The sequence below is a fragment of the Lynx canadensis genome, chromosome A1 (genome assembly GCF_007474595.2).
Source record: "Lynx canadensis isolate LIC74 chromosome A1, mLynCan4.pri.v2, whole genome shotgun sequence".
In the NCBI taxonomy this organism is placed as follows: domain Eukaryota; kingdom Metazoa; phylum Chordata; class Mammalia; order Carnivora; family Felidae; genus Lynx; species Lynx canadensis.
Genome location: NC_044303.2, coordinates 53331844 through 53345775, shown reverse-complemented (window position 1 = coordinate 53345775; position 13932 = coordinate 53331844). Strand labels below are relative to the sequence as shown.

General features: G+C 34.9%; 1 protein-coding gene across 14 annotated transcripts in view; it reads left to right on the top strand.

Annotated features, from left to right (window-relative positions):
• The window catches only part of RBM26 (RNA binding motif protein 26), an 86081-nt gene that overhangs the window by 39502 nt on the left and 32647 nt on the right, over positions 1–13932 (top strand). For 8 of the 14 annotated variants that reach the window (XM_030312445.1, XM_030312435.1, XM_030312418.1 and 5 more), the window contains 5 exons: positions 4004–4115; positions 5208–5367; positions 8033–8197; positions 8888–9019; positions 10242–10313. In XM_030312445.1, coding sequence (XP_030168305.1) covers positions 4004–4115; positions 5208–5367; positions 8033–8197; positions 8888–9019; positions 10242–10313 — 641 coding nt within the window. The remainder of the gene's footprint in view (positions 1–4003; positions 4116–5207; positions 5368–8032; positions 8198–8887; positions 9020–10241; positions 10314–13932) is intronic. The other 6 variants (XM_030312481.1, XM_030312472.1, XM_030312454.1 and 3 more) reach the window with 3 other exon arrangements.

Below are 13932 nucleotides of genomic sequence, written 5' to 3'. Positions count from 1 at the left end.
GCTACAGATAGTATTTGACATCAGGGGATGAGGGATTGTTAGACATAATGGAAAATATTATGTAGGCCAATACTTACAGATCTTTTTCCTATATTCAACTAATTTTTAAATCCCATTTTCTTTCTAGTCTTGCCTTGCTGTCTCTTTTTTCTAGTCAAAAAAAAAGTCATGCCTCATTAATCACAAATAAAATAACCCAACTTGTTAATTAACAGTCAGTACCTAATGTGGTTTAGTAAGCTTGTGATTACTATACTTTGCATTTTTTGATTTGTTTGTTGAAACTATCGGATTCTGAGCATTTAACTTCAGTGTTCAAAGCACTTTTTATAATAGAGATATGAGGAACATTATAATTTATATCCAGTTTAATTTATATCGTCTTTGACATCAGAGGAAAGCATTTCATGTGGATGCCACCTTTCCCTTCATACCTTTTAAATTCTCATTGAGGAATTCTAATAGCTATCATTAACAACAACTAGAGAAGAAAAGATTTAACAGTTTTATGTAAGGGACATAAGATTTCTCATAAATGAAAGTTATAAGCCACTTAAGATTGTGGCTCTTTATCCCTCAAATCTCTTACTTGACTAGTTCAGAGAAAACCCTTTTTTTCTTTGGTCACTACTTAGCACGTATTTTCTTTTCATCATGCCAATCAACACTTCTTGCTCTTACTGGAACCTCCCACGTGAAGTCATCTCTTACCTTGCTGCTTTGGAATGGCATAAATATATGCTACTACAGATCAGTCTTTACTAGACCCATTCCAATGCCAGGCAAACTTTTTTGTTGGTTATTAAGGAAAGGAAGAAGGACCACACTCCCTGCAAACAATCTTGCAACAATGTAGAAGTTGCACTGAGGGTAGTTTCAGCTCCACATGCTTGTAGTTACAAGTTACAGGAAGTGGCCCTGTTGAGAGAGAAATGTCTAGTATATATGGTTAGAAATTTAAATGCCTTTTCCTATAGAATCATTGTACATAGTGATTATTTTAGTACTGTTCTTCAGATACACCCCGTACTATTTTTGTGACCTGGTTTAGGAATATATTTTCCAGTAATAACATTGTTTCTCGGTACCACAGAACTGATTTAGCAGCCCATTTAAATTGAGTAGTACTTATACTTCTATTTTCTCAACTCTTGTCATTCTTTCTCCCCCTAAGAAGTTTTCATCTTTTGCCTATTTGGTTTGAAATTTATTGTCCTGGATGCATAATTAAAAGTTTTTAATATTGTTTATTATATAATACTGTATGTACATTTCTTATAGTCTGTAGATGGCCTTAATTTAAATTTGTCACAGACTATTATGTGATAATTATATCATTATGTTTCATACTTTAAACTTATGAGGAATTCTCATTATTAAACAAATGAAAAAATATAGGCGCATTGATGCCTTAGAATTCCTAGTATAAAAGTGACCGAGGGGCTCTGAGAATTGTTCTTTTCAGATTTCTAAGGAGGTAGAGAATTTGATGGATGTTCCCTTCACTGGATATATATAGAAATAAGGGCTGAGTGGTTTTTCATTTGCTGTCAGCAAGAAAAACAATTCATTAAAAGGATATTGGGGGAAAAACTCAGTACATATAACTAATAGACACGTTTGCTAATTGTATACCAAGAAGAATTTGCTTTTGTTTTTTAACAGTCTTAAATAAATAACAATGAAAGAGAATCTGATAGAGAACATAGATGAATTGGAACAAACACATCACAGTGACTGGGGGGAAAACTTACTACTGTCTCTCTTAGTGAACCTTCAAGTAAAGAACATAATAAAGTAAAAAAGGATATTTGATAGCTCAAAGACTTCAGAAAACCTACTGATCCAGGCTTGGGAGACAGGAGTAAGGTCAAAAATCCTGTTGCAGAGTCCTGCAAATCAAGAGAAGATAGGAGAAGAAGGTGATCAACAGCATTTAATACTCTTGAGAGGTCAAATAAGAGAAGGATTGGGATTTATTTATAAGCTTAAGCAACAAGTTAGGACATCAGGGAATTTAGGATGAACAAGTTAAGTTCAGTAATGGAAGCAGCTGCCAATTTCCAGAGGAAATTGGTGGTAGGGAAGCAAGTTAGCAAATGTAGACAGACACCTCTTAGGAAATAGCTGGGGGGGGGTGGGGTTGGGAGGGAGGGAGAGAGAGAGAGAGAGGGAGACACCTGTGTCTGGAGAGGAAGTAGTTTTATGCAGTTTCTTTTAAAAATGGAGTAATTTGGGGGGCCTGGGTGGCTCAGTCGGTTGAATGTCCAACTTCGGCTCAGGTCATGATCTCGCGGTTCGTAAGTTTGAGCCCCATGTTGGGCTCTGTGCTGAAAGCTCAGGGCCTGGAGCCTGCTTTGGATTCTGTGTCTCCCTCTCTCTCTGCTCCTCCCCTGCTGTCACTCTGTCTCTCTCTCAAAAATAAATAAAGATTAAAATAAATAAATAAATAAATAAATAAATAAGGAGTAATTTGAGCTTGCTTCAATTTTTTTTTTTTTAATGTTTTTATTTATTTAGGAGAGAGACAGAGACAGAATGCAAGTGGGTTAGGGGCAGAGAGAGAGGGAGACACAGAATCCAAAGCAGGCTCCAGGCTCTGAGCTGTCAGCACACAGCCCATCGCGGGGCTCGAACTCACGAGCTGTGCGATCATGACCTGAGCCGAAGTCGGCCACTCAACCGACTGAGCCACCCAGGCGCCCCGAGCTTGCTTCAATGTTAATGGGAGGGAAGTGTCAGTTTAGAGGAAGAGGCTGAAGAGGGAGGAAAGCAGCAGAGCTGTGGGGCACTGATTTTGCCAGTTCTTTATGTAGGATAAATTTCTGGAAGGAGAATCCAGAAGCAGAAATCCAGTTAGTACAGTAGATTACGTGAAAAGTAATGCAAGTTTGTACTAAGATTGTCTCAGTGAGAAATGAGAGGAAATATATGCAAGATGAATTGAAGGGATATGGGCAGAGTCAGAAATCAATATGATTGGGAGAATGTTAGTTTCATTGATAGTAATGTTTAACAAAGATTTTAAAACATACATTTGATATAAAGATAATTTGTATTTTGTATATACTGTAGTGAATTTTGAGAAACCTGTAGGATTTCCAGAAGATGGCCAAAGAAAACCAACAAATTAAAAATTTAGGACTTATTCTTAGAGCAGAGCTTGTGTGTGGTAGAAAGATTGATACGATCTTCTGTGTGGAGATCATAGTTGTAGCCATCCACGAGAGAGATTGTGCTGAAAAATCCTCAGTTCCTTTGGTTAGCTATTTGTTCAAAAATACTAAGAATAGGATATATGCAATCAATGTATCCATTATATTTTTCTGTGTGGATTAAGGTTTGCATGTTTTAAGCTTTAGGGTCATTTGGGAATAACAGGTTAAATGTACTGTGCTTGTCAAATTCCAACAAAGTAAATGTAAAGTGTTGAAAGTAGCAGATATATATAGCTCTTCTGCACTGTATTTCAGTCTTGAATATTTACTTTTTAAAGTCAAGTATACTTTATGTTACTATGTTGGTACTTAAATAGGCAACTCACTTCAGTCGCAACTCTGAGTTATCAGTTCTTAAAGAAAGGTCATTGGATTAATATTAAATTTTGAATCTTTTAGGTTGTGCATTTGATTTCAAAACTATGAACTCAAAGCCTCAAGATAGTTTATTTGTTGTTTATTTGTACATTTACTTATTTATGGCGAGGGTGATGGCAAATGGAAACAGTGATATGGATTTTACCCTCCACACCCCCAAAAAGTAGCTTACAAAGTCATATTTAACTTGACATGTAAGAATTACTGAGTCTTCTTTACTTACGTATGACATGAACTCAAAATAAGTTAAAATCCCTTAAAGTACTATATGTGAACATACATTTAACTGTTTCTTCCAAGAATGTATATTTGGACAAAAGCCAGAACTTTGTATTCACTCTGCATTTAAGGAAATAGCTATGATAAACAGAAAATATTAATCTGTGCTCTCTTTTCTTTTCAAATAGAAAAGCCTCCTAATAAAAGCAGTATGAGGATAGTAGTGGATTCTGAATCAAGGAAAAGAACCATCGGTTCCGGGGAGCCTGGAGCTCCTACAAAGAAGACCTGGTTTGATAAGTAAGCTGGCAGGGAAAATTGAGGAATTTTATCATGCAGTGATTTTTAGAATACTGGAATATTATTATGACAGTATAGTATACCCTTTTAAAATGAACGCTCTATAACTTTGTTCTATAGGCGATGCCACACTAGTGTGTACATTGGTTTCCAAAAGTTTTTAAGTTAATTGGCACTTGGGAGGCATTTTCAAGTGGAATTGGTGTGGTAGTTGAGGACACAGTTTTTCCTCTTTCTGTCATCCTGCATCTCCCCATAAAACACCCCTTCACTTAGAGATGTCACTGAAAACTACCTATATAAAGGATAGTCATGAGCCCATTAAGGAAGGAGGTTGGGTCTGGTTTGGGAGGAGGCTTTAGCATGTAGGCCAGTCCTGTTAAGAGCTAGAAAGTGATCTTTTGGGGAGCAGGGGAGGCTGGATAGACACAAATTGTCAGGGAAGGGCTTCAGAGAAAGAGGTAAGGAATCTGAATTTTGGGGTGCGTGTGATGATTCTCTTATGAATATTTGCAAGTTAAAGGAAAGGATCACACTTTCATACTTTAATATCATTTAATGGCTAATACCTAGTTCTGGCTCTGCCTGTAATTCTGTGATTTAAGGCAAGCAGGGTAACTTCCCTGGGCCACAGTTTTGTCCTTTATTCAGTAGTCAAATTTATGGGCTGTAGTTTTGACATTTTTTCTGAGTTGGAAAGTGGTTGAAACAGTCATTTCTTGTTTTTAATCAGTGTTTTAGAATAGGATACATTTCAGTAAGCTAGCTTTTGCAGAAGTACAACAAAAATTATATATGCAAATTTATTGAAAGAGGGTGCTGGATCTTTCCTGCTAAGATTTTAAGTAGGAATGGATTTAAAGTGGAACATGATAAATGACAAGAACCCTTCTCATTTGGCTTCTATGAAAGATATATATACTACTAATAGAAATTTCAGTTTTTGGAAGAAATTTGAATTTTCTTTATCAACCAGTAATTTCAGTTTTGAAAAAAAAAATTAAGCTTAAGTTGTAAAACCTCATTAATCTGTACTTGATAGGGGTCAGGATTTACAAATGAATGTATTAATCAGCTTGATTTTTGTTACAGGCCAAATTTTAATAGAACAAACAGCCCAGGCTTCCAGAAAAAGGTTCAGTTTGGAAATGAAAATACCAAACTTGAACTTAGAAAAGTTCCTCCAGAATTAAATAATATCAGCAAACTTAATGAACATTTTAGTCGATTTGGAACCTTGGTTAACTTACAGGTAAGAGCTATGAAGTAATTTTGTGGTTTTTGCTTATTTTAGGAGGAAACTTAATACAGTGGAAGAATACTTTTATAAAGGAATATGGAAAATTTGCTTATGTTCTAAATTTGGAAAATTGGAAATGAAATGAAACTATATTTTTGAAATATTGTGTGATTTTGAGTAAGTTTTTTTACTTTAAAAAAGCAGGAGTTTGATCACATTTTATGTACTGTTTACCTGATAGAAGTTATCATAGAATTATAAAAACTTTAAATCATCAAACTAGGAAAATCTAGTCTTTATAGTAGTGTTCATTTCCTTAGTTTCTCCACATTATTACTGCAGAAAGTTTCAGTCTGATTATTTTTGCTGCCTGTATGTGTTGGGAAGCATGTAACAGATACCTTTGGGGCCCAAATAACCATGTAATCCATAATTAGTTTAAACATTTACTTTTTCCCCTATCACTTTTGAATGTCCTTCAAGATTAAATATCAATGTAATTTGTATTTGACTTCACCTAAAATCAGACCTTGGCTGGAGTGTATGTTAACTTGTAAGGTTATTCAGTATTAAGTTTACATTATTAGGTATACTGAAAGTGTTAAATAATGTAGGGCCTTTTTTTCCCCCCATTTTTGTCAGCTAAAATAATTCTTTCCATTAATCTGATGAAAATAAGAATAAATTTTAGAGAGTACAGCTGATGTTATTTGGAAAATTTTGCTTTCTTGACATTTAAATTTTTCTTTTTTTAGTGTTTATTCATTTTTGAGAGAGAGAGAGAGAGAGAGCGCGCGTGAGCGGAGGAGGGGCAGAGTGAGGGAGACACAGAATCTGAAGCAGGCTCCAGGCTCTGAGTTGTCAGCACAGAGCCCAATGCGGGGCTTGAACCCACGAACCTCAAGATCATGACTTGAGTCGAAGTTGGACACTTAATCAACTGAGCCACCCAGGCGCCCCTCTTAACATTTAAAAAATAATATAAAAGTAACATGAAAAAAATGAATGCTTTCTTGGTATGGGGCAATAGAGATTTATATAGAATTTAAAGAAAGTGTTTCTCCTTCAGCTGTGTGTCCTTCTCAGTTCCCCTTACCATATATCCCCATAATTACATTATTAACAATTTATCATGTATTATTTTAGATTTTTTTTTGTATTTCTGCGTCTACTTATCATTCAATCAGTACATCAAAAACATATATATATTAAAAAATATATGATCTCACACTTTGTGAGTCTGAGCCCCAGCTCAGAGCGTGGAGCCTGCTTCGGATTCTGTGTCTCCCTCTCTCTGTGCCATGCTTTGTCTCTCAAAAATGAATAAATGTTCGGAAAAAAATTTTTTAATAAATAAAAAATATATAGGCCTGTGGTATACGTATTACCCTGTAATTATCTAATCTTGAATGTCTCTGAATATCTGTTTACAGCAATACAATTGTATCTCCCACATTTAGATCCCGACACAAAAAGTTTTCAGAATATTCTTTTCCTTGTGCAGTTTAACTGCCCTGGTAAAATTAAATTTAAGAAATTTTTCAAAGCTGAGGAGCAAAACACGGTATCTCACTGTTGTTTCAGTTTGCATTTCCTCAGTTACTAGTGAGGTTAATATCTCATCTCTTTACTAGGCCTTTTGCTGTGTATGCATACGACCTGTATTATTATTTGCAAAACATGTTTTTAAAAATCATTTAAAAATGAACTTTATTCTGATTAGGCCTATGGGTAAAATTGAAGTTTTAAATTCCAATAAATGTATGATTATTAACATGCTACCTAAAATCACCCTTGTAAAAGTAAATATTTATTGAATACTTACTATATATTCTCTGTTCTATATAAATTATTATTTGATTCTTAACACTACAGAGCGAGGTATTGTTATCCCATTTTTGAAGAGGAAACAGAGTCACAGGTTAAATAACTTGCTCATGGTCTCCCATGAACATAGCAGTCAAGGTTTGAGTCATGCAGTTTGATTTAGAGTCTGTGCTCTTAGTCCCTATTTTGTATTGCTTCACTATCAATGACTTGGGTACCACACTTTAGAAAACACTACTATTACTGAGAGAACAAGAAATTTGAAGTGAAAAGCCTTGGATCTGTTACCTGTTATTTGTATGGATCTGCAGACTCACATACTCTGAATCTCATTTTCTTTATGTGTAAAGTGTAATTGCTATTGTTATGTAAATCCCCCCCCTTAAATTTTCTCACACTCTTGGAAATATTTTTTGACAGCTGCGAATATGGAAATTTTTACAAATGGATTTTTCTGTAATTTTTAGTTAGAGTCACCTCTTTCAAAGTAGTTTACTGGCTTCTCCTGACTCTGGATCTTGGCCTCATCACTCATTGATATAGGGATTATTTCTCAGTATTAATACTGGGGGTAAAAAATGAAATGTTTTGATTGCTTGTATATAACATTTGTGCAATGAGCGTTCTTTACAAAGTATTACATAGAGGAGGCTCTGGTTCTATTCTGAACAGTACTCAGTTTACCTTTCTTCTGGAGTGAAAGTAAACCATGGTAAATAATCTAGCTTTAAAGAAAGGGTAAACAAAGAATAGTACCGGGAAGGACCAGAATCTCATCTCTTGAGGAATTTTATTGGATGAAGCACTGGATTCATTTGTAATTCAGTGTTCTTCATATTTTAAATCTTAGGTTGCTTACAATGGGGATCCTGAAGGTGCCCTTATCCAATTTGCAACATATGAAGAAGCAAAGAAAGCAATATCAAGTACAGAAGCAGTACTAAACAATCGCTTTATTAAGGTTTATTGGCACAGAGAAGGAAGTACCCAGCAGTTACAAACTACTTCTCCAAAGGTAGGAGAGAGATTTGTGTGAAATTCAGTGCTTTCCTTAGAAAGCTCTTAGCATAGTGTTTAAGAACAGAGTTACTGCAGTCAGGTAGACTTGAGTTCAGATTCTGGCTCTTCCACTGCTGGCTGTAGAGACTAAAGGAAGTTACTTAATGTCTCCAACCTGTTCTCTCATTTTATTATGAAGTGAATTCCTAGTTTAGACAATTATAGGATGCTAAGTTAGAGAAAGGTCCCTGGTAGGCAGTAGACACTCAGTATATGGCAGCTATACATTTTCCAGAAACTCAGACTGTGTGTTCATCTTGGAAATCCTTCCCTTCCTCTCTCCCTCCTTCCTTCCCTCTTTCTGTTTTTCAGTCATTGAGCCAATCAGTCTGTAAAGTTAGATCAATTGCTTGTAGGAGAGTTTTATAGCAATTTGTTTCTCGATTTAACTTTCTCCTTTTCATTTAAAAGATACAAAAGATACAGCGAAGGGTAGATTTTTAATTTTTTTCCCCTAGTTTACAAATAATTTATGCAAAAAAAAGCGTTTATGGGTATGTGTGAAGGAATTTGGAAGACAGGTTTTCATTGTAAGCTGTGCTTTTAAAACTGTATCTGTGTGGGCAATTTAATAACAAACTAGAAAAAGTTACTTTCCAAGTTCATGAACTAATCCTCTTGGTTAACGTTTTTTTCTTGTTCTGAGGTAATGCAGCCCTTAGTCCAGCAGCCCATTTTGCCTGTTGTGAAGCAGTCAGTCAAAGAGCGGTTGGGTCCGGTACCTTCAAGTACTATTGAACCGGCAGAAGCCCAAAGTGCCAGTTCAGACCTTCCTCAGGTAAATGAAAAGTCTTAACATTGTGTCTGTCACATAGCAGGTTCTCAGTAAATTAGTTTCCCTTGTGATTTGAATTATAGTTAATTGTATATATTTCATACAGAAATATCATAGTCTGTACATATTTGAACGCCACCTGTAAATTTTCTTTTTACCATTACCATAACATTTTCATATTCTACTTTTTCCTATAGTATTCGAATTTTAAATTCCTCTCTCTCATTAATACTTATTTTTCTTTCACTTTGTGGAGGAGGTACTTTTCAGGCAAAACTGCCCGAAAAATGAAGTTCAGTGTAGTAAATCTTATTTTTCCTGTCATCTTTTACTTAACTAGAATTTTATTCCAGAGAAAATTGTACACCAAACTCAACCAAAAGCTTCTGGGAAGGGAAGGGATAAACCATCAAGTTTAAGCACGCTTTGATACTATCCTGTTTCCAGTTATATATGCAGCAGTCTCCGAACTTTGCATCACTTATTCCTGACTTTCAGATTTTCTTCTGCACATGTCATTCCCTTCCCCTCCCTTCCACACTTGAGTGGCAGTTTCTTGTTTCTACACCCTAAGCGTCTGAAACTTAGCTTTCTTTTGTCTCTAGATGTTTAAGCATTTGCTGTTTAGAGGTAGGATGTTGATAGGATGCCACTTCCTTAAAATAGTGTTCCTAGATAATTCCTGAAGCATGAGGTATTGAGATTCTATGAAAACATGCAGAACGGAAATTGATAAATTCTTAGTTACTAAAAAAAAAAAAAAAAAAAAAAAAAAAAAAAAAGCCCAGTCCTGTGATCTCAAATCATCACCAGATCCAGTATATTTGGCTATAAACCATACATACTTTAGGAAAGAATGGCATTTACTTTTAAGCTCGAGAAGCAGTCATATATTTTAATTACTCATACTCACATCTAATATTTACAATGTTCAAACTTCCTACTTGTCAACATAGGATTCTAAGAATTTATGATTCTGTATTGATGGAGGGGGCTTTTAGTAAGTACCTTACTGCATCATTTTTTATGATTGAGTAATACTGCATACTGTTTGTTTTTCCATACACATTTTCTTTCTGTCACTTTGAAAATGGCCCAAGTTTTTGTCATTAACATCAAAATACTTAAAAGAGTCAGTATAAATTAGTAGAATCAGAATGTTCAAAATCCCAACAGACCTATATGTTTGGGGAAACACTGAATATGTCCATTTTAATTTTTTTAGAATGTAACTAAATTATCTGTGAAGGACAGGTTGGGTTTTGTATCAAAGCCATCTGTTTCAGCAACTGAAAAGGTAAGAAGAATAGCATGATGTGTTTGTCTTGGCTTCATAAATGTTTTCAGGTGGCATCTTAAGTTTTTAATTTTTTTCATAGTTCCAAACTCTTGCTTCTTAATAGTATCTGTACCTCTTACTCCTACCCTTTTGCTTTTCATTTGCTGAAAAAGAAAACTATTTGCCCGCCTTTGTTTACTTTTTGCATTAGCATTTTAATATCTGCCTTTCAGTATGTGTCCATGTGCTTCCTTCTTTTTGTTTTTTCTTTTTATTTACTATATTTTCTTTAGAGATATTGTGCATTTTGATTTGAAAACTCTGGCAGCCTAATAGAAAAGGCCACAAAGTAGGAATTTACCTGAGTTTGAGTTTCTGGCTCTTCACATACTAACAGCATGAGATTGGGCAGTGCTCCTAACCTTTCTGATTCTTCTTCCTCATTGGTAAAATGATGATTGTAATATTTGTCTTGCTCATGGGGTTTGTGAGGATTAAATAAAATGATTGATTTAAAAGTATTTAACTGGACAGGATGATGTAAATGCAAGTTTTTTATTTATTACTAACAGCTATTGTGCATAGCCTGACAGTTTGTCATTTCTTTTTTTAAATGAGGATATAAACACTGATTAAATTAAGACTATTTATGTACCTAACAGTTCGGTGTAGATGTGTTGTTATTGTTTTTTTTTTTTTTTTTTTTCTATTTAGGTATGAGTGAATGCTTTTGTTCTTTAGTCTTATTTGAGGTATGTGGAATTATAGAATAGAATTAGGTAGTCTTTCTCATTTCTATGTCCTCACTTTAAAAGGAAGGTAAGGCTCAGATAGATACATTAGGAATTTTGAGGCAGGACTGGAATGTGGGTCTCCTATTTCACATCTGTGGCTTTTTCCATTATTAAGATTATGTAGGAAGTTGACTTCATGTGTCCATAGACCAGCATCCCATGAGATGGCTGACTTTCTTTCTCCACTGGTTCTTCAGTGTATTCTTTTCCTTATTTACCATGTTAAACTAAGGCAATTGTAGAAATTTGAATCTGAATCTAATTCTGTATATCCGATTTTCATCTTGGGCACCTCAGCAATACTTCAGGTATGATGTGCCTGAAATGACCATTTCCCACATAAATGAATTTCTGGTACCCCAACCTGTGGAAGTTACATCAGCATTTTCTAAGTTGTACTGTCTCAAAAGCCCAAGAGTCATTCACTTGTGTTTGTCACCCACTTCTCTCTTTCTGCCACCCTCAGTTTCCAGCCTTTAGCTGTGGTGTCCTAGCTGCATGTTCCTCCTGTACTTTCTACTACCACCATCCTGCTCAGAGACTCACTTCAGTGTTAACTCTTGCAGAAACTTTCATTTCCCCGGCTAAATAACTGCTTGATTTATACTTCATCAGACCTCAGTTATTCTGGCGCAGTTACCTCTGCTCTAGTCCTTCCTTTCTACCTTAATGCTCCCTTTTCTGCTCATTGTTTCTCAGTCTTGCCTGCCTTTTTTTCCTTCTTTTGGTGGTGATTTTCCTGGATTGCATTTTCCCCTTAGGTGGATTCAAATCATTCTTTTAAAGATTGAAAATCTCTTTGTTCTCTGAAATCTTCAATTTTTTTCCATATCATGCCTCCTTATTTCTGTGAATTTGTCCATGTATTAATCTATTGTACTGAATTTAGCTGTATCTAAATATTTACTTTGATTAGGTTTATTTTCCTTGATAATAAGTAACTAAGGAATAAAGAAAATAAAGTCTGTTATACTTTGTGTAGTACTGAACAATTCTGGAGAGGCCTAAAAACCTTATGCTTAACATCTGTTTATGTTAAGGTTTCAACTCTGAAGTTGATGTGTACTTATTATAGGTTTTACAGAATCTTTCTGGTATGTTTGCATCTGCTTTTGTTTTTTTAAATGTGTTTTGTATAGCTTTAGGATAAAAGGGATATAAACTTGGAATCAATAGTATACATTTACTAATATAGATACCAAAAACTAAATTTGTGAAAAATCACTAATGGTAGTGGGCTGTTTGTGAAAAAGAATTACTTAGGAAATACTGTTAAGACTCTTTTGAGGAAAGCCATAATGTACAAATGTGTAACTTTCAGTCATCTTCAGGGAACCTGTTTATAGAATAGCGTTTTGTTTTTGCTTATTCTTGGTTGTTCCTGTTCCCCAAGTCTATACGGGTTTTCTGTGAAGAATCCTTAGAGGTTAGTATTTCAGAGAAGTCTTAGGAAGGTTAGAAGAATGTTTCCCGTCATCAAATATTGTTTAAATTCTTTTTTTATTCTTCTTAATTGAAGGCTGGGTAGTACTCAAAGCTAGTATTTATACAGTATTTCTGTCGTTATTAAACCAAAGAAGTACACATATACACAGATTTTCCCCTTTCTATGAACAACACTGAGTAAACCCTTGAGTGATTCTTTATTCTAGGATTCCATTTTTGTGAGAGGGTTGAGAGAGGAAACTTAAAACCTAATTGATTAAATCTTAAGGTATTGCAGTAGCTGTTAAATAGGTATTATTTGGAAAGAGTGATCAGTGAAATGATGTTTGAGTACCTGTCAAGAGATAGAGCAATTTATCAAGAATAAGGTGGCACTTGTGTGTATACCATCCTGGTTAGTCTAGAAAAAAGACTTCTTAGACTGTCCAGATTATCTCCCAAAGCTCTTCTAAAGACTAAGAAGCAAGTGATTAATCACTTGAATATTTAATGTTTGTATGTCAGACCAGTTTTAGGTGTATCAGACTTTTGTGATACAGGATGTTGTTGTTCCTTAGCAGTACTTTTTTTTGTTGTTGTTGCAATCTGAAAATATATCTTGGTCTCTGTGTTATGACATGTTAACATATGTACTATGGAACCTTTGAAAGGGAAATTGTGTGGTATTCTGAAGGAACATGGCATGTCTTTTGGAGACTTCAGCTGTTTAGTTAGCAGCTGACAGTCTATATGATCCTACACAAGTCTTACCCTCTGTTTCATGAGCTATAAAATGCAGTCATCTAAGTGACCGTTTGATTTTTTTAATTTGCATTTGTTGTATAATTTTGCTGTTGTAAATATAAAGGTTAAGGGAATGTATGATCATTTCCTACTTTTGATTTTTTTTTTTTTTAATTTTTAACATTTATTCACCTTTGAGAGACAGAGAGTGAGCAGGGGAATGGCAGAGAGAGACACAGAATCAGAAGTAGGCTCCAGGCTCTGAGCTGTCAGCACAGAGCCCGACGAGGGGCTTGAACCCATGAACCGTGGGACCATGACCTGAGCTGAAGTCGGACACTTAACTGACTGAGCCACCCAGGGGCACCTGATTTTTTTTTTTTTTTTTTTTAATTCATTAACCTCTCTCAGGATTATTACCTAGATTATTTAGTTAGAATTATTACGATTATTTTTCTTATGGAGAAATATGATTTCTATAAAATTATTTGCTATGCTGGATTTTTTTGGAAATCAAGCTGTTGCAGCAGCAATTGATTACTGACTACACATTTTTTTTCTTTGACATTAAAATGTTTTTTGTAAGCTCTTTAATCCCTTTGTCTCTTAAGCTGCTTATATTCTTGGGGGAAAAAACTTGTTAATCCCTGAAAATATTTTATAAATGTAACTTT